The 22,027-nt window shown below is 35.4% G+C and overlaps 1 protein-coding gene across 1 annotated transcript in view; it reads left to right on the forward strand.

The window, feature by feature from the left end:
• ADAMTS20 (ADAM metallopeptidase with thrombospondin type 1 motif 20) overlaps positions 1 to 22,027 on the forward strand; it is a 249,176-nt gene that overhangs the window by 115,406 nt on the left and 111,743 nt on the right. Inside the window, exons 22-28 of the mRNA XM_055143422.1 lie at positions 398 to 562; positions 3,386 to 3,505; positions 4,035 to 4,142; positions 4,724 to 4,888; positions 5,545 to 5,835; positions 6,847 to 7,008; positions 10,086 to 10,262. Coding sequence (XP_054999397.1) covers positions 398 to 562; positions 3,386 to 3,505; positions 4,035 to 4,142; positions 4,724 to 4,888; positions 5,545 to 5,835; positions 6,847 to 7,008; positions 10,086 to 10,262 — 1,188 coding nt within the window. The remainder of the gene's footprint in view (positions 1 to 397; positions 563 to 3,385; positions 3,506 to 4,034; positions 4,143 to 4,723; positions 4,889 to 5,544; positions 5,836 to 6,846; positions 7,009 to 10,085; positions 10,263 to 22,027) is intronic.

Consider the following 22,027-nt stretch of genomic DNA (forward strand, 5'->3'; position numbering starts at 1 on the left):
ATTCTTTTATCTTGTGAATAACTAATACTAGGGCAATTAAAAATGTGTTTTTCTTAAGCTATTTTCTGGATTTCACTGACAGTTCACATAACTTTCATCTATAGCAAATTTTCTAAGAAATTCTTGCCCACATTAGACTAAGTATGGTATCTGTTTATTCTAAGGTTGGTCTTATATCTTGTTTCTTAGACAAATGGATTTTGTGCTAGAATGGGGATTACGCAAGTTTTGGCTGACTGATTTTACTCAGTAAATATTTATGGAGGATTTGAGGGAAAAATGTCCTTTGCAGTGGTCTTTCAGCTGCATTTTAATATGCAAACTGGTTATTATATAATTTTGTAAGGTATTTGTACAAAATAATACCGAAAATAAATAATGACCTGTTGTCTTACAGTGTCTTGTTACGTGTGGGAAAGGAATGAAACAGCGACAGGTATGGTGTCAACTAAATGAAGATAATTTGAATGATGCATTTTGTAATCCAGCTACCAAGCCTGATTCTCTGAGACCATGTGAGCTTCATGCCTGTGCTTTCTGGCAAGTAGGATCATGGGGTTCTGTAAGTATAGAGAGAATCTTCATGACTTAATGCAACTTTGCAAAATAGTGCAAAAATGGCAGATTATTAACTCTTTTGAGGATTTAAAGAAGTTAGGCTTGATATGTTGGTATAAAACTCCTGAAATAGTAACTTTCATCAACCAAATTTTATTGGCATTACTAACTGTGGTAACTTTTAGCTTTACTTTAGAATTTAATTTTTTATTAAGATTTGTTTAAAACATTTTATAGCTTTCAGGTATGCAAACTTATACCTCGATATCTGTATATATTACATTGTGTTACTAATATTCTGGTGTCCATCTAAGACCCTTTACCTGTATGTAGTATGCTTCTTTCTTTCTATTTTGTAGAGACTATTTTGTTCCTACTATCTAAGAATTGTTTTATTTTAAAATTTGTTATATGTGTGTAAATTTGTTTTTTTCTATTAGACTATATTTCACTTAGCATAAAACTCTGTAGTTCCATCTTTGTAATTGTGATAACAGGTTTCACTGTTTTTAAGAGCAAAATAATATTTCAGTACTATATATACTTCATTTTCTTTTTTTACTGATCCAACAATGAATACCAAGATTGTTTTTATTTCTAGACTATAGTAAATAACTATGAAATGACTTAAGAAGTATATATATATCTCTTCAAATTAATATTCATATATTCTACAAATAAATACCTAGCAGTTGGACTGGAGAAATAGTGTAAGGAGTAAGGCATATCCCTTGCATATAGCCAGTTGAACTTGAACCATTTGAAATTGATCCCTCGTATCATATGTGAGCACAGCCAGGAGTGACACAAGCACAGAGCCAGACAGAATCCTGAAGTACCATCCTGTATGGTACAAACCCCAGTAAATAAATACACAAATAAATACCCAGCAGTGGGGTAGCTGATTCATATGACATTTCTAATCCTGATTTTTAAAAGGAATTTCCGTATTGGTTTCTGTAATGGCCACACCAAACATATACCATAAAAAAAACTTAGTTTTTACTAACAGATTTTATGTTTTCATCAGCTTGTACTATACTTTACATATTTTTGTATTATGTAACAAAGTTACTGTATTTTCTGTATTTAAAGTGGGCTTTCCTGGAAAGACAATTCAAGTATATAGCTAGGAATTTGCAGGGTGAACAGTGAGAGTGCACAATTTACTGTCCTATGGACACTTCGTGTTTGCTGAAAAATTTTTCTTAATCTTCCCCTTAATTTTGTCCTACCCAACTGCCACCACGCTCCAGGCCACTTTCACTTCCTACCCATTTTCCATAATTACCACACCATATTTGATGGAGTTCAGACAGTAGGCAACACATCATAGAGTAAAACACACACATACATACACACACACACTTTTCGGAGAGCCCAGCAAGCTACCTAGAGTATCCCCACCCACACAAGCAGAGCCTGGCAAGCTAACTGGCATATTCGCTATGCCAAAACCAGTAATGATAGGTCTCATTCCCCTGACCCTGAAAGAGCCTCCAGTTGTTGGGAAAGACGAGTAAAGAGAGGCTGCTAAAATCTCAGGGCTGGGAGGAATAGAGACATTACTGTTGCTCACTTGAGTAAATTGAGGAACAACAGGATGACAGTGATACATGATAATTTTGTCCTATGCTCTTTCATCTTTACTTATATGAAATTAACTCAGAATATTAAATGACATACATACACCAGGAAATTTTTTTTTAATTGAATCACCATGTGGAAAGTTACAAAGCTTTCAGGCTTAAGTCTCATTTATACAATGCTCGAACAATCATCCCTTCACCAGTGCACATATTCCACCACCAAAAAAAAAAAAGTATACCTCCCACCCCTCTCATACTCTCCCCCCACCCCCCTCCCCCTGCCTGTGTAGCTGATAAATTTCACTTTACTTTCTCTTTACTTTGGTTACATTCAATATTTCAACAAAAAACTCACTATTATTGTTTGGAGTCCCCCCTCCCCAGAATCAGGCCTGCTAAAAAGAAAGCATTTGATAATTTCTTTTCCATTGCTGAGAATGAAGAGATATGAGGTTTTGGGTTTCTGTATTTTAGTATTTTAGTAACTAAGTCCAGGGAAATTTCTGCCAGAAATTGCATCATTGCAAGCTCGTACCTCCCATTAGTGGTCCTCATAAGATGGCGGTCACCACGCCATGCCTCACTGGCAAGGAAAAGGGGAGAGAGAAAAACCTTTATCCTCCTGGGGCACATGGGAACACGGCTTAGTTACCAGTCTAGAGACATTTCTGCAAGAAGCTGCTGGTACCAAAAGTAGTTTAGATGGCCTCTGGAATCATGCTTGTTCAGCAGCGGAGAGCACACCAGGAAATTTTTGAAAAGCAGTTTTGTTTTTCTTTTGTTAGTCTCTAAACTATCAGTTTTATGTTGTAATGACATTTTTGTTTGTTTGTTTTTTTGGACATACTCAGTGATGCTCAAGGGTTACTCCTGAGTCTGATCTCAGGGATGACTCCCAGCAGTCCACAGGGTACCATATGGGATGTTGGGGATACAACCTGGGTCATCAGCATGTAAGGCAAGCACTCTACCCACTGTAGTATCTTTCCAGCCCCAGGTAGTGACATTTTTACATAGATTTATAAAGATACATTAATTGTCAACTGCATTTTTAATATTTTCTTGATATTGACATAAACTTGAGTACTAAATATATGGATTAAATTTCCTAATTTAAAGTTCTGTTGTAAAAGACTAGTAAAGAGATTTACTAAATGCATATATATATGTATATTTAAAAATTCAAGCTCATATAATTTCTGCATAATGTATTGTTGATATCTGTGTGTATTATTTAGTGCACAGTCACATGTGGCCATGGGTATCAGATGCGTGCTGTTCAGTGTGTCAGCGAGCAGTTCAGTGTGGTGTTAGATGACAGAGTGTGCCGCAGGGCTCATCGCCCAAGTGACAGACAGGTAAAGCATGTTGTCATGGACATTAAACACAAAGATTTATGACACAAGAGGATTATATTTTGAGATGTATACCTTTTATAGAATTTATCATTCTTGGTTTTGCAATTTTATAGTTATATTAATGATTTCATTTTTACTTTTCACCTGAAATTTAACACCTATTTTAATCCTTTAAATTGCAAAAGGTGAATGTTTATTATTATCAATATATTGGCTTGCTTTACCATTTACCACAGTGTTTGTGTTCATTCAGAGTGTCTTAGTTTAATGGTGATTTTCAAGGATTAATGCTCATTTCCTTTTCCACTAGCAGATAGAATAATCCAGACTACACAGCATAGTCTCACAGTCTACTTCTAGCCAGCAGCAGTACCTTTTACTTTGAGGAGAAAGTATTGATAATACTTATTTATAACTTATCATTCAATTGTTTTTGATTAAACACATGAAAAAAATACGAAGGATAAGGTTTAATGTACACCAGAATGACTAATTGATCTTTCATGAGAGCTGTTTTTCTTTTGAATAGGACTGTACATTTATACCTTGCCCGGTTATACCTAAAGTTGGGACCACTTCATTACCAGCTGTTCCCATGGGAAAGACGGCACAATGGCGACATGGTTCTTGGACCTCTGTAAGTGAATACCTTTAAAGAGGTACAGTATTTCTGTTATAGAGGCTTTTAGACATTAAAGGAAAATAAAAGGTTGCTATAGATTTACTAAAACAGTGTTATGTGTTCACTCTCCAATGTATTGATATTGTAGTAAAAGTCTATGGTTTGGAATTAGATAGTCTCTAATGGTCAAATCATATTTTGTTTTTCAAGTAATTTAAATTTATTAGTTTTTTACTAATTTGCTAAATGGGGATAACGATATTATTTTACTTGTGTTTCAAGATTATTTTAAATGCTGCCCATATCTTAATATTCTCTCAGATAAAGTGTTTTCTGTTTCTTCAGTTTTGTTAAAAAGTCAATATGTCAAGAACTTGAGGGTTTTGTTCTCATAATTGCACATAACTAATTTGTGAAATTTACTAAACGGAATTGATTATGATACTTTTTGGCCTATCTTTATTTCATTAGAAGTGAAGCTAGGTCGTTTGTCTCAAAAAAACTCTGATGTTTTAGATATTTGAGAACCAGCTGTATACTATGGAAATGAGGCTAGTAATTATAAAACACCCTAATATAACTCAATTTTTTTAAAGTGCTCTGTGTCTTGTGGAAGAGGTAATCAAGCTCGTTATGTAAGCTGCCGTGATGTTCATGATGGGATAGCAGATGAATCATTTTGTGCTCACTTACCACGACCTGCTGAAATATCTGTCTGTTTTAGTCCTTGTGGAGAGTGGCAAACAGGAAATTGGTCACCTGTAAGTATTTTATATAAGAGAAACACTTTTATTCTTAGAGGATACAAATTTAATAAGAATGTTTGATTCTCTGAGGCTGGAGCGATAGCACAGCAGGTAGGGCATTTGCCTTGCATGCGGCTGACCCAGGTTCGATTCCCAGCATCCCATATGGTCCCTTGAGCAGAGCCAGGAGTAACCCTTGTGCATTGCCAGGTGTGACCCAAAAAGCAAAAAAAAAAAAAAAAAAAAAAAATATTTCCAGAGAAAGAGATGAGAAATGAAAGGTCTAGAAGTAAAAACAATTCTATGCCCTGATGTAAGACATGGGTGACCCCAGTGTGGAGTGCTATAAAGTAAAAGGGCGTGTCCAGGAGTTGGGAGTGAGTGAGCCCAGAGTATTATGCCTGAAGATTCAGGTACTGTTTTCTCTGTTTTGAGGGAGGATGGTGCACACCCAGAGGTGCTGGGCACTCCTCTTACTCTTGGTGCAGAAGTCAGGGCCCACTCCCAGTAGAGCTTGGGAAATAAGCTGCTGAGGAATTCACTCCAGAGATGAGCTATCTCCTGTACTCATCTACATTTTATGAGAAAAGCATGATGTGAAAAATTGACGATAATCTTTGATACTCTGGTATTAATATTGATCAATTACAAATGGCTACATTTGTGATCAGTGCTCAGCTTCCTGTGGCCATGGAAAAACAATTCGACAAGTTTTATGCATCAGTTTTCATCAGCCAATTAATGAAAATTACTGTGACCCTGAAGTCCGTCCGCTGATAGAACAAGAATGTATCCTGGCAGCCTGCCCACCCACGTACAGCCACTTCCCGAGTTCCTCTGAACAGCCTCGCCATTTCCCAGGCAGAAATTTTCCACTAATTCACAAACCAGAAGACAATCAGAATCAGGAAATTTATCCATCAATTAGAGGAAACCAATGGAGAACAGGACCATGGGGATCAGTAAGCCATGTGTTTTGAGTTATATTAATTTTATGTTTCTGTTATAGTCTTTTACAGATATTTTTCAATGATTTAAATGCTCTAATGCTAAACTTATCTAAATATTAGCATAATTTTTAGAAGCTCTAATGGTAAGCTTATCTGATGATCAATAGTTTAAATCTTAAAATGCTCCATGTTCAGCGTATCTGAAGATCAATAGTTGAACACATTAAAAATATTTGAAGTCTTAAAAGAGTTAAGCATATTTTTATGTAGGTTGCAGAAGTCTTATTGAATTATACACTAATGTGGTATGATTACAGAGGAATGCACTTAAAAATAATCTAATTAGTGTGTCTATCATACTAAAATTAAAAGAAATCTTCTAAGATTAAGATATAGGATCTCAAATGTTTGAGAAGAAAATCAAAACCAGAAATTATTATGAAGGAAACGTGTAAAATCATAATAAAATGCAAAGGAATAACTATATTTCATAGTTTATAGTATTATATAAAACAAAAATCAATGTAAAAAATAAATTAGTTCTGTCCTTTCAGATTTTTACCTAATGACACTTTCAGATGATTTCAGTCTTTAAGAACTATTGTTTGAAGCTGGAGCAATAGCTCAGCGGGTAGGCCAATTTGCCTTGCACTCGGCCGACCCGGGATCGATTTCCAGCATCCCATATTGTCCCCTGAGCACCACCAGGGGTAATTCCTGAGTGCAGAGCCAGGAGTAACCCCTGTGCATCACTGGGTGTGACCCAAAAAAAGGAGAGAACTATTATTTATACTAAGGTCAGTTTCTGATTATAAGCTTAAAATGTTTCATTTTTAATTGTAAATGATTGGAAATCCCTAGTAAAATTCAAGTGTTTGGTCAAGTTTGTTCTGTTCAAATTGTTATCCCAAGGGAAGTATTCTAACAGAAAATCTGAGTCTGAGTTCAAAATACTGATTTTGTTCTCACCAGATAATTTTCTAATGCAGCATGAGTAATTGTTACGTGTTTACTCCTTGTCAGTGCTCTAGCAGTTGTGCTACAGGTCTTCAACACCGAGTTGTGGTGTGCCAGGATGAGAATGGACAGAGTGCCAGTGACTGCGATCCAGCTTCCAAGCCCCCAGAGGCAAGGCACTGTGATTTGGGACCCTGTCCACAGTGGAACTACGGAAGCTGGGGAGAAGTAAGTACTAATACTGACTCATCTGCGCACCTCTAACTACCCACAGTTTAGGATTTCACGTAACTACCCATGAATAATCTTACCTCACTATATAGTATAAGTACTTAAATTGTGGGTAGCCACGGAATGTGGAAGTTGCGAAAAATTGGGCAACAGTAAATTTTTTAATTAAAATCTCTGGTTTACTATTAATAATGGTTGCTCATGAATATAATCCCAACACCACACTCATCACCGGTGTGTCCACTTCTCTTCCCCAATGAACCCAACTTGTCTTCCTCTCAACACCCTCAACCCAATTGTGTGGCAGAGCTCTCCCATTATGTTGCCTTGGGACCTTTGTGGCTTCCCTGCTGCACATCTTTATGTCCCACATATGAGAGGGATCATTCTGAATCTGTTCCTTTTCTTCTAACTGACTTCACTCGCCATGGTAATCCTCTGGTTCCATCCAGGTTGCTGCAAATTGCGTGATTTTTTTCTTTCTTAAAGCTGCATAGTATTCTGTTGTGGTTGGGCATTTGAGCTGTCTCCATATCTTGACTGTCGTACTAAGTACAGTGATGAAATGGTTTTTGAACATTCAATGATCAAACTCCTCTGTATAATCAGTATGAGGTGTTTCAGCGCATTCAGCCTGTGCTGTGTTTCTTGGGTAGGAAAGAGAAAAGATTTTTCTTAAATCCATTCATAAGGGATTTTCACTCTTCTACATACCCTAAAGTTGTTTTTCTTTTAGTAAAACCATGTTTTTTTTAAATAGATATGCTATCATGGCATTTATTACTCAGTCATAAAAGGTAATGCAAATCTATATTTTATCATAATCTGTCTCTCAAGTACTAATTAATACTTCTGGTACTATTTAAAAATATTTTGGTAAATTAGATCTATAAGTTACATTGATAAAGGTGAAATTATATTCATATGCAATGTTTATATTTTTAAACCACTGTTTGGAGAATCTTTTCCTTCAAAACAGAAAATTTTTAATTGCAGAGCACTTTCCTTCACATACTTGCAATTCTCTAGGCACTAGGATTGCAGGAGTAGGGTTTTCTTTCGTTTGTTTGTTGTGTTGGGGTCACAGCCAGCAGTGCTTAGAGATTATTCCTGACTCTGCACTCAGGAGTTAGTCCTGAGGTGCCTGGGGGACTGTCTGGGACGCCGGGGTGGAACCTGGACTGGCCATGCGAGGCTGGTGCTTTCCTGCTGTACTCTCTCTGGCTCCACAAAAATTGTTTTTAAGTAGTTATTATGAATAAGTTTCACTTACATTGTATATAAAAATAATAAGATATAAAAGCTTATATAATCTTTCGATGAATGAAAACCACTGCCTAAATCTTTTGATTTTTGGTCCAAACCTGCCTGTGAGTTTAGCCCTGGCCCTTTGCTTCGGGTAAAACTCTGGGCAGTTTCCAGGTGACCATGTGTGGTGCTGGGATTGAATTAGGCTCAGCATGAATTAGTGTCAGCAGTATGCACCTCAAGCACTTTAACCTCTGGCAACCTCTCTACAGCCCAAATACCTAATTTATTGTACCAGTTTTTTTCCTAATGATGTTTCAGCAAGATTTCTCTGATTTCTTTTTATGAATTTTAGAAAACATTATACAATAATTGTACACATTTGTACACATCTGACTAGGTGCTAATATCAAACATGTTTTTCAAATGAATGTTTACTATTTTTTAAAATGACTTTATTTCTGAAAGAGACATATATTATGAAAATTCAAATTTGAATTTAGATGAATTTTTGACATTTATGTGAGATACCTGCCAGAAATATGGTGCCAGTGTTGCACCCTACTATTCTTAAAAAAGATCTTCTGAACCTTTTTCTTTTTCATGTGTGTAACTTTATATCTGCCTTATTAGCTTTTGAACTGTATAACAATATTGATCATATATCATACATTATTTAGTTATTACTTAAGTAAATCATATTTGGTTCTTACATAATCTGTTGGTTTCTGCTATTGCCAAGAGTCTATTTTACATTGATCCCTAGTCTTTTTTTTGAAGGGATTGAGTTTTCAGACCCAGTGATGCTCAGGGTCTATTCCTGACTCTGCTCAGGAGTGACTCCTGGCAGTGGTGCGGGTACGTCCTGGTGTTAGGGATTTGATCCAGGGCTGGATGCATGCAAAGCAACTGCCACACCTCCTGTATTCTCTCTGACCCAATCCTCAAACTATTTACTGTTTTTTTCTCTTTGGGATTTTAGGGCCATACCCAGTAATGCTGGGCTGGAGCAATAGCACAGCGGCTAGGGCATTTGCCTTGTACTCAGTCCACCTGGGTTTGATTCCTTCGTCCCTCTCAGAGAGCCTGGCAAGCTAGCGAAAGTATTTCGCCTGCACTGCAGAGCCTGGCAAGCTAGCCGTGGCGTATTCGATATGCCAAAAACAGTAACAACAAGTCTCACAATGGAGACGTTACTGATGCCCGCTTGAGCAAATCGAGCAATAGGATGACAGTGACAGTGACCCAGTATGCTGGAAGCTACCCCTGGTACATTGCTCAAATATTCCTCCCAATTTTGGGAGATCATGTGGTGCTGAGTACTGAATCTTGGCTTCCCATGTTCAAAAACTGTGCATTTAAAAAGCTCGTTTTTTGAACTATCTCACAGGCCCTAGACGAGTAATCTTATGAGTAATGAGAAATACCTTCTGCTGTACTAATTGTAAATATTGCCTTTTTTTGTTTTGGGCCATATGTATTTGTGCTTGGTCTTACTCCTGGCTCTGTACCAGGAGTCACTCCTAGCAAGACTCTGGGAAACATACGCAGTGCCAAGGATTGAACCTGGGTCTGCTGCCTGAATGGCAAGTGACCAAACCTCTGTAACCAAACCTCTGTACTAACTCCCTAGACCCTCAATATTCTGTCTTTTGTAAAAATTATGAAACTAAAGTTTTAATTTTCATACAAAAATACTGAGAATTGTAAAGAAATGATAAACTTCAAACTTCAACTTAAATGATTATGTATTAATTGTTGAAGAAAGCAATGTAAGATTCTCATAAAAGTTACATAATATTGAATTTTCCTATTCTTGGTTTTAGTGTACGCAATCATGTGGAGGAGGCATAAAGTCAAGATTTGTAATATGTCAATTTCCCAATGGCCAAATGTCACAAGAGCAAAACTGTGAAATCTTAAACAAGCCACCTAGTGTAGTGCAATGTCATATGCATGCTTGCCCTGATGGTGTGTCTTGGCATTGGGGACCATGGAAATTGGTACGATAATATTCTTAGTGTCATCTTTTTGTTTTGTTTTACTATGTGCCATTAACTTTCATTTTCTCTTTATAAACTGTGGAATGCACACACTATGTTTGCTCTTGTGTTAGGAAGTGTGAAAAATTTTGAAAAATCCGTTCCATTTTAAGTATCATATATGTAATATATGTAATATGTAATATATGTATTTATTTTATAAGTGAATTTTTAATAATAGCACAATTATTATAAGGGAATTTTTCTCAATATATCTGTGGCCTCTAACCAGAAATGTTTTATAATTTCCATTTGTATAAAGTGTCGATGCTGTGCTTGTAACAGTGGCAAATTAAGTCTATGTCTTGTTTAAGCATATAACTTATGTGGCTTTTGTCTGTCAATATTAGTAACATCTAAAAGCAAATAACTTACTTTAAAACTTTACTTTTCATTGTTAAACTTTTTACTTTGTTTACAAATGTGAAAATATTAAAAAAGAAATCTATCTACTCACAAAAAGTAAATTGTTTACAGTTTATTACATTATGTATGTCATGGAAGAATATGATTTATATAAAAATTTATATTAATATTAATGTCTTCCACTATGTGGAATTACTGTATTTTAGAGGTATATTAAAGTGTTTCTTTTCTTTTTCTTTTTTTTGAACCATAGGAAAAAATTATGTTTTTCATGAATAGTTTATTTTCTCTAGTATTTTCCAAATATGCAGATTTTGAAGTGTAATATTTCAGTATGTTGAAATTAGCATGATGATCTCTTAATATTTTGAATCATATTGAAGTACACACTTTGGTGAAAAATTGATTCTTTACTTCTTTAATGAAAGACTACTTTTGAGTCTATAATCTATTATAAAGTTTAGACTATTATTTACTTAGAAAATGATGACTGGTTTTCTTACCAACCCTATTGCCTCTTAATATTTTTTCCTTGCCCAATTCAGATTTTACAGTGAGATGTCAAAGCAAGACTCAATTGATTCTATGTGGAAAACTAGGACAATTTATAGTATAAGCTAAAATTAATCTTAGTTGTCAAAGTGAGACTGTTGATGCAAAACAATAAATTATTTTAACTTTATAGGAAAGTCTTGAGGTTAAATTGCTGTAACAGAAAACCATGACTTTGTGGGAACTAACCAAGAAATTATACTTAACTGTGGAGAACATTCACATATTTAATAAAACTTGACTGACCATCCTATGCTTTGTACAATAGTGAAAATATTGGTATATATAGTCTCCTATGGAGCTTATACTATAATTTGAGATATTTTAATGGTATTTAACTATAAAAATACCCAATTTTGGGGACCAGAGGCAGTACAATGGGTGGAGTGCTTGTCTTGCATGCAATTAACCGGGATTCAAGCTCTGATACCTTCCGGGTCCTCCACATTCACCAGGAGCCATCCCTGAGAGCAGAGTCAGGGGTCATTATATTTCTGAACATAGATGTTTCATTTTCCCATTCATTCATTATTTTGTTCATTCCTGAAACACTGAATATTTGTTCATATGTGGCTGGGGGTGTGACGATAACTCCATAGGCTGAAGCGCATGCTTTGCTTGTAGGAGCTTAGTGTTGATCCACAGCACCAAATGATCCACTCAGCACCCTTTCCGGAGTATTCCCCAGTACCCTGCACGTCATGGCACAAGAAACCAAAGCATTTACTTCTGCTTTCACTCTATTGAATTACCTAAAGTCTTTTTGAATAAAATCTTCAATCTCAGGATTCAGCAGACTACACCCATTGATCATATCCAGCCTTCTACTTACCTTTGTAAGAAGTTTTATTGGGACATAACCATGCAGTTATACACACACACACGCAAAATCTATGACTGTTTTCACCTTACAACAGTAGTGTTGTTTTCCTACAATAGAGACAGTAAAGCCCTCAAAATATGAATATTTACAATTTTGCCCCTCTTGGGAAAAGTTTTAAGATACTTCTGTTTAATCAACATTATGACACTTTAGAAATTTAACAGGAAGTGTGTAGAATATTAGAATTACAGTGCTCATGTAGGGTCACTTTTAGAGATTTTTGAACTTTTAATTTTTTTAATATTTTAAATGTTTATCAAACTAATATATTTACTATAATATCCACACTTTTACCCAGTATTATTAAGGGTAATATTAAATGTTCATAATTAATTAATGGACATTCAACAGTTTGTAAGTTATACAACATCATGCGATGTTTATATATTGTATTGAAGTGTATATAATACCATATTCTTATATGTTTGAATAGCATAATTTTTGTATATAATTGGTGTCCTGAATAAAGTTCAGTATTATGTATCAGTCAAGTCCTATGCCTAGAGGATTTTTCACTTTGACAAAAACAAATGATCAGGAAAGAAATAATGTAAAATTACAAAATAGTAAAACAGGTACATGTTTTTTCATTGTGTACTTCATATCTGTTCAAAAAAGTTCATTGAGGGCTGGAGTGATAGCACAGCAGGTAGGGCGTTTGCCTTGCACGCGGCCAACCCGGGTTCGATTCCCAGCATCCCATATGGTCCCCTGAGCACCGCCTGGGGTAATTCCTGAGTGCAGAGCCAGGAGTAACCCCTGTGCATCGCCGGGTGTGATCCAAAAAAAAAGCAAAAAAAAAAAAAGTTCATTGAATAATTTAGTCTGTGCACTAGAAGAATTGTACTTTTTGTAATTTGATAAATTATAGATGATTTTAAAATTACAAATTTTTATAGCATATTTTTTACAATTTTTCACTTTGACACTTTCACTTTTTATATTTATAAAACTTTGTCATAGAAGTATTTGAGTTTTTTTATAATATGCAGAATTTTATTTCATTAATTATCCTTTTATATTAAAAGAATTTAAGGGATCTGAAGTTTTATTGTCAAAACCAGCTATTACTTTGTACCTTTTCCAGTAAGTATTGCTACATATTAGCCAAATTTTAGAATACCTCTTATTAACAACCAGTTTAATATTCTTCCATGATAATTTTAATTTCAAAAGATCTTGTTTTCAAATTAGAGAATTAGAAGTATGTGTGTTTTTATATATACATTTATAAACATCTGCATAGATACACACATATAAATGTTATTTTAAAGGAAAATTCAAATGTGAAGTGCCAAATCATTAAAATGCTATTAGGAAGATAGTTGTAAATATACATTTAAATTTTCTTCATGTGTAGAAAATTTTGTTATGTAATATATAAGCATGATTAAAGAAAGGAATAAATAGATCTTAACCTATGTCTGTTAATTACTGTAACTTTGTGACTAGTCAATGTGAAATGATTGTATTCTAACCTTTATTGTGCTTTGCATAACTTATATGTATGTTATAATTTTACTGAATCATTGCTTGATGCTTCAAGTTACTGAACAGATCCTGTATTGAATAAATGCTTTTGTTTTTTTCATGATATTTAAAAATTACAGCTTTTAATTTCATTCATTAAACATTTTATTGTTGAATAGTATGTGCTTTGCTTTTTATATGTTTAATCTGCTTCTGTTGAGATAATTCTTTTAGAAACTAATAATATTTTTATCTTTTTGCGGGGAGGGAACTCTTGGCTTTCTCCTGGCTCTGTGGTCAATGGTCATTCTCGGTGGTATTCAGGGAACCTTTGGGGACACTGGGGATTGAACCCAAGTTGTCCATATGCAAGGCAAGCATCTTACCCACTCTACTATTTCTCCAATCCCAGGAGCTGATGTTATTTTAAAGTATGAGTTTTAGTGTGTAATTTTTAAATATTAGAATTACATATCTATTTTTATTTTATAAATAATGCAAATTTATGGTATAAACTAACTTATTGAAATAGCAATGGTTATAGTACTTATGACCAAGATAATCTACAAAAGGTAAGACTTTTACATATCTTTATATAGAAACAACACAATCATCTATTGCATATAACATAATCAAACTGTTTATGCAGATATTTTCTAAATAAATTTTTATTAATCTCCATATATTTTCCCACTGTTTCCTTTTAAGTGATTTATTTTCTTATACTGTTTTTGCTTCCTGCATAGAATAAAATTTTGGCCAAATAATGTTTATTATGAAAACAGCATCTATTTTTGTATATTTTGCATTTTATAATGATCCAATACAAAAGTAAAGGAGTATTTCATCTCTTTTCATTCAAGATTGATTATTATTAAAGAAACAAAATTATTTTTTCTGACTAAGATGAGAAAATTATTCTAAAAATTGAAAGCTTAAAATGGGGATGTGTCTCAATGGCATGGAACCTGCCTTGCATATTTGAGACCTGATGTTTAATCTGTAAGACCTCAAAAAATTATCATCTAGGGGGCTGGAGTGATAGCACAACGGGTAGGGCGTTTGCCTTGCACGAGGCTGATCCAGGTTCGAATCCCAGCATCCCATATGGTCCTTAAGGTCCCCTGAGCACCACCAGGAGTAATTCCTGAGTGCATGAGCCAGGAGTGACCTCTGTGCATTGCCGGGTGTGACCCAAAAAGAAAAAAAATTTTTTTTAAAAGTTATCATCTAAATAAAAAAATAAATGAAAGCTTTGAGTACTTTTATAGTGCTATTCCCCAACTATTTTTAAAAATATGTTCATGTGTAGCACTGTAAAAATAAATATAATAACACACCTCTACAACAGATTATAATAAACAGTTGCACTTTCAGAAGTGAGCATCTGGTTCAGCACAAACTTAGTAAATCTACAAAATCTTTATAAAGAACTAAAGAATATTTCGAGTAGCTGCTCCAGCATTGTAATGCCTTATCAGGAGGGAATTGACTCAAGAAAAAAGTTATTACTATCTCAGTTGCTCCAAAGGTCAGCAGCAGCCAGGGAAACAAGGTAATGTGTGATGCAAAAATCATTTTAGAAAGTTGTCAATTCTTTGTAGACTGTTTAGTAAGATATTTACAGTGATTTGTTACTCTTAAATTTTGAAAATATGACTATAATAAGTGGATGGAAATCTTTATTCCAAATTTAACAAATAACTAATAATAATAGCCTATAACTATTAATGGTAGCATATAATTATTAATAAAATATTTTTATTATGTTTATTGCAGTACTTTTCTGTGGTACATTCATTGATTCACAAATTATAAGTTTTTTCCTTTATGCTAAGTATTGTGCCAATCACAACATGATCTCTGTGTACAAGAAATGTGCAACTTTGTGAAGAATATACTAAATAAACAGGTGATCAGAGTGCAGGCTGAGGGTCCCTTTTCATCTAAGTAGCAACCATGTGATTTATAATATTAAAGATTCATAATAGGTGGACTCAATAGATTATAATAACCTAAGCTTTCATAATTAGGATTATACTTGAAAGCATAGTAATGAGTAGAATTTTTGAGAATGTTTAAATAAGTAAGTGAACCTTTTATAAATTATTACATTTTCCATTTTTTGTGTATGTATATATATTTCATACCTTTCCAAGAAATTGAGCACAGGTAGATTTGATATTCCTTATATATACATACACACACATATGATGCTCCAAAGTTATTTTCAGTTTTTAAATATTTGACAGGAAAAATCTGAATTAACAACTGATGCTATTACAAAAGAAGTATGAGTGTTATGTTGAGATATATCTGAAGACTGAAGCTATGTGAAAAATTGTGAAGATATTTATTGTGAAAATAAAGTTGTAAAAATTATGAACATATTTAAGATCAGAGTAGTTTGGGTCTGAAGCCGGTAAAAAGTTGGAATGATAAGTCAAGAAGTGCGTGTAGAGCACTGAATACAGACTGCAAAGTGAAGGACTTATTTGATGATTTTTCATTAATATAAGAGGATTGTTACACTTATTTTACAAAAAAATATAAAGTTTAACTTACTAAACATGGTAGTTATTTTAAGTCTGCTAAAATACCAAATTAAATTTGGGGTTTAATTATCTCAAGTTTTGTTGTTATGAGAAAGAATTGAAGTGGAGTAATGCCAGGATTTAAGTTTAACTACACTTACCTGGGTGAGTTTTGTTACATAACATGTCTCTAACGTTTACTTTTTTTTAGAATTAAAAATACTCGTTACTTATAGAGGGTATATTTAAGGATTAATTTAAACAGAGTTAATGTGGTTGGCACAGTGCTTAAAAGGGTAAATAGACATGTCCTCACTTAATATGATGGACAGGCTAATATGTCCCCACTGAATAAGGTATTTCCTCACTTGCTATGAATTGTATAAAGAAGATCCTCAGTATAATAAAGGCTCCGAATAAGCCTCAGGCATGAGAATGAATCTGCTGAAAAACCTAGGTATGCGGGATTTGTGACCAAAATCTCCAGGCTCTCATGGAATCAGGAATGGTTGACCTCCCCACATCTCCCTGTTTTTCAGGGAGCTTGGCAGTCACCCCCACAAATAGCCTCTGGCACCATATAAGCCCATTAACAGCCATGACCCAGAGACTCAAAATAAATCTCAGGAAGAGAGCAACAAGCTGCAGAGATGCCTCCAGACCCCAAAGCCACCATTCAATTAAAAATTTAACTCCAGCTCTACCATTCTATTTAAAATTTTAGAATTCCTGGACACCTCATTCTCACACCACATTTGATGGGGCGTAAAGTAGAAGGCAACTAATCTCAATCCAAAAAAATATGTTTATATATATGTGTATACATATGTGTATATGTATATGTGTGTATATATATATGTTATATATATATATATGCTAACAACATGTTAGCAATCTCTTATCAAGAACTTAATGTCTCCAGTTGAGATACCATGATCTTCACTCACTTTCCTCTAAGGAAACTTTTTGGATCATCTTTAGTGGATTATTCATAACAAGCAATACAAAATAAATTATTTGGGGTCTGCCTTTGGAGCAGGCTTGGGTGGTGGTTTGAAAATTCAAATAATGGTGGTGGGATTGGCGTTGGAATACTTAGTGTGTGTGAACAACTCTATAAAATAAAAATAAAATTTAAATAATGTAGGATGAGAGTGCCTTTTCTAATTAACATAACAAAATGATCAGAGGAACTGCTATAGTTTGTTTTCCCTTCCAGTCATCCAATATATACTCCCTTTCCTCGTGGAGGTGAGAATACTAATAGAGTAAATAAGAACAATTTGGATGATCTGTTCAATAACTTGTTAAAGCATGTTATGCTCTAGTCATTATGCTCTATTAATAGAATGATTTTTGTTGTTGTTGTTTTGGGAGCACATACAACGGGGCTTGGGGGTTACTCCTGGCAGTGCTCAGGGAGCAATTTGCAAGAGATCAACTCCCAGGCTCCTGCATACAAATAATGCACTCCAGCACTTTGAGCCATCATTCTGGCCCCAGAGAAATCAGTGTAAAGTAGTGTTTGGGTTTTCCTTTAAGTAAACTTTGTTACAAAAATTTCTGTAAAATATATTTTATTTTACTTTATTGTCTTTCAAGCCATCTCTGACAAGTGACAGGGTTTGTTCCTGGGTATCACCACTGGCAGTGTTTATAGGACCCTATGTGTTGCTGAGGAAGAAAACTGGGTCAGTCACATACACTGCAATCATCTGTCCATTGTACAGCCATTTCAGTCCCAGCCTGAAAAACTGTAAATCCTAAAGGTTTAATTCAGTAAATTTTCCAAAATGAACACATCTTGTTTCCAGCACCCACACAACAGGGACAATAACATTCTAGAAATTTCTCCCGTGCTTCCTCGTAATCTCTATTCCCCTGTCCCTCAAAAATAAAAAAGAGATAAACACTATTCTAAATCAGTATCATACACGGTTACTTATTTAAACTTTCTATTTAAATAGAACTTAGATTATTTGTGCGAGTAACTGTGTTGGGAGATTCATTCATATTGTGTGTAATTGTAGTTTTCTTTGATTCTCAGTACTTAGATGACCAGAGTATTTGATTATTATTTGTCCACTCAACATTTGCTTTCAGTATTTTTTTGAGACTTTTTGGATTGTCTTTTATCATTCACTCCCCATCTCCTTTTTTTAGGGTAAGTGGTTTTCTGTGGGCAGGAGAAATAGTTGGCTCTGTACTCGGGAATTATATCCTCGGGAGACCTTTATAGTATCCTGATTGTAAGAGAAATATTGATCAGGGAGACTAGGGACCAGGAATTCAGTGTCATCTGTCAGAATCCTCAACTCTGTGGTTTCATGGCTTGATTTCTCCAGAAAATAAGCCAACTACTTTGATAACATGCGGTGGGGCGAGTTGCAGTGTTAGTACAATCAAGTGGTGAGACACTCTGGGTGTCTGTAGGTACAAATCTGTCTTGCTTCATATTACTTTCCATTCTTTTTATTCTCTTTAGGTTTCACAAAGTTACTGAAATGTACTTTAAAATTGGTGAAATGTATTTTCCTCAGACTGGAGCGATAGCACAGAGGGTAGGGCGTTTGCCTCGCAGCCAACCTGGGTTCAATTCTTCCGTCCCTCTCAGCATGGCAAACTACCGAGAGTATCCCGCCCACATGGCAGGGCCTGGCAAGCTACCTGTGGTGTATTCAATATGCCAAAACCAGTAACAACAAGTCTCACAATGGAGATGTTACTGGTGCCCGATCGAGCAAAAATCGATGAACAAAATGGGATGACAGTGCTACAGACAGTGCTACAGTATTTTATTCACCTTGAATTTTCAAGTTTAAAATAACTGAAAAGGACATAATGTATAGGCTAAAAAGTTCATTTTAACTAAAAAGTTTCAAATTATAATGTATATTTGTCTACAATGTTCTAAATATTCTACAATGACTAAAATATTCTATTTTCTCTACCTTTTTCTCTCTATAAGAAAATCTTAAAGTCTGATTTTTTTGGGGGTGGGGTTTTATGAGGGGGGCAGCTTTGGTGTATATTTTTTTCCTTAAAGAGAGCAGGATGAATCTTACTGGAGGGATGCCATCTTCATCTCACCATGGACTGATCCCCTGTGCTGTGTTCTGTTAAGTTTATAGTAGAGAAATCCAAACCACAGATTAATACCTTATATTTTTACTGTGTTTCTGTGTTTATTTTTACTACATACTTTATATTTCTTCAGGACTTTGGAAAGGAACGAAAGATAATATGCATTTAGAGTGGTGTTTCTCAGCAGTGCTTTTTTTTTATAACTTCTCTATTTTCTTCACTTACTTTTTGGGACCCCTTGTGGTCTAGTGCCATGACCCTATTCTAACCCCATTTGCACAATTTTCACCTAAGACCCCTTAAGATATTCTGAGGTCTACAAGGGGCCACATGACAGCAGTTGAAAACGCTTAGAGTTGTTTTTTTTTTAAATTTATTCTTTGAATTACCATGTGGAAAGTTACAAAGCTTTCAGGTTTAAGTCCCAGTTATACAATGCTCGAATACCCATCCCTTCACCAGTGCATATATTCCACCACCAAGAATCACAGTATACCTTCCCCCCACCTCCCCAGTCCCCCACCCCGGATGTGTAACTGGTAAATTTCACTTTATTTTCACTTTGATTACATTCAATATTTCAACAAAAAACTCACTATTATTGATTTGGAGTTTCTCCCCCCTAAAGTCGGCCTGCTGAAAAGAAAGCATTTGATAATTTGTTTTCCATTGCTGAGAATGAAGAGATATGAGGTTGAGAGGCCGCACTAGCAGCCACACGGTTTTGGATTTCTGTATTTTAGTATTTTAGTAACTAAGTTCAGAGAAATATCTGCCAGAAATTGCATCATTGTAAGCTTGTACCTCTCAGCTACTTTATATTCCACATATGAGTGCAATCTTTCTATGTCTGTCTCTTTCTTTCTGACTCATTTCACTCAGCATGATGCTTTCCATGTTGATCCACTTATATGCAAATTTCATGACTTCATGTTTTCTGACAGCTACATATTTAGAGTTTTTTGTCATGCATTGTTGTCAGTTCATTCACACATTAACTTACAAGGTCTCACAACTATGATTTGTAGATATTACATCTTACCCTTTTTTATTTAAAAATAGAAGGATTAGTATCATTAAGCGTGTAGTTCATTTTTGCTCAACTACTGACATAACTGAGATTCAAATGTAGGTTTCTGATTCCAAAGCCCGTGTTCCTTTTGTTATTCTATCCTCCATAGTAAAAAGCATGAAACTCTACCTTCAGTTTTATTTTTGTAAATAAGATGCAATTGTAGCACTGTAGTCCCATTGTTCATCAATTTGCTTGAGCAGGCACCAGTAACGTCTCCATTGTGAGACTTGTTTCTGTTTTTGGCATATTGAATACACCACAGGTAGCTTGCCAAGCTCTGCTGTGCAGGCGGGATACTCTTGGTAGCTTGCCAGGCTCGAGAGGTACAGAGGAATTGAACCCGGGTCGGCCACATGCAAGGCAAATGCCCTACCCACTGTGCTATTGCTTCAGTCCTCTTATTGTAAATTAAACACCATGGTCTAGAAAGTTGTTCATAACACAGGATTTTGATTAGACACCAATCTCACGACAAAGTGACCTCTCTATCAATATTTCCAATTACAAAACCGCCCTCCAAAACTATCCCCCTTAGTAGTAACAATATTTTATATTTCTTATTACAACTGAATGGCTAAAGGAATTATCAAAAACACTTCACTAAAAGTATGTGAAAATTGTCACAGCTCACCTTGGTGTTGTTAAGTCCTTGTCTACGGATTTACTAAGCTGTTGCTAATTGAGTTCCAGTGTCGTAGTTTTTGTTTATTGAGTTTAGTTGGCTTCTGAGCTGCTTTTCCATGTAATTTTGTGTGTTCCTACTGGGATTGGTGTCTTCACTCTCCAGACACTTTAGAATCTAAAGTGGGCTGATCAATTGACCTGGTGTTAGCTGTGGACAATGGGCATAACTTCCAGGGCTTCTGGAAGTCCGGGTGGGGCTGGGGCCGAGCTGCCCACCCCGACTCTTTAAAAGTGTGAGTCCTCAGCCTAGACACCAGGAGCATGGTGTCTCTGCAGAGTGTATTGTTGACGCGGTGCGGTTGACCCTGTGGTGTGGCTACAGCAGTGGATTGTGGGTGTGGCTGCCCCACTCCCAAGGGTGCCCCAGAGTTCTCAGCGAGGGAGACCAGTGTGTCCATTAATTTTAGCTGCTTGGCTTACATCTCCTCAAAGATTTAGTCATGAATTGGTAGAGTGAGTCAATGCGTCTACAGCTATGGGAGGGGGCCCACCTCCAAATTCCACACAATTCATGCTTTTTAAAATGTGATTATAATAATATTTTGCCTTAAAATATTAGTTTAATTTTATATTGACTTTCCCTTATCAGAGCTTTCACAAAGATCTTTTTTATTTCTCATTTTACGGTTCTGTTTATATATTTTTTAGACCTTTATAACCCTACTAGAAAATAACACCCCTTGGATTTATTTCTGTTAACTTCCACAGCTAACACAAAAATCACTGTATCACTGTATTACTGTCATTCCATTGCTCATCGATTTGCTCGAGTGGATGCCAGTAATGTCTTCATTTGTCCCTGTCGCATGCTAATGTAGCCCAGTGCTGTCTGCTCGCTCCAGGAACACGAAGAGCACGTTGTTACTGTTTTTGGCATATCAAATATGTCACGGGTAGCTTTCCAGGCTCTGCTGTGGGAAAATAAATAAAGAAAGAAAAAGAAAAATAAAATAAAGAGTTCGCCCTGAATGTGGTCTTGAATGAGGCCGAGCACTTCAGGAAAAATTGTCACTCTCTTCTGGGAGCTTTGTTTTAAAGTCTCTGGATCTTGGCCATTGATGAGATTACATGGCACTGG

This window comes from Sorex araneus, chromosome 6, assembly GCF_027595985.1.
Source record: "Sorex araneus isolate mSorAra2 chromosome 6, mSorAra2.pri, whole genome shotgun sequence".
NCBI classification, from domain to species: Eukaryota; Metazoa; Chordata; class Mammalia; order Eulipotyphla; family Soricidae; genus Sorex; species Sorex araneus.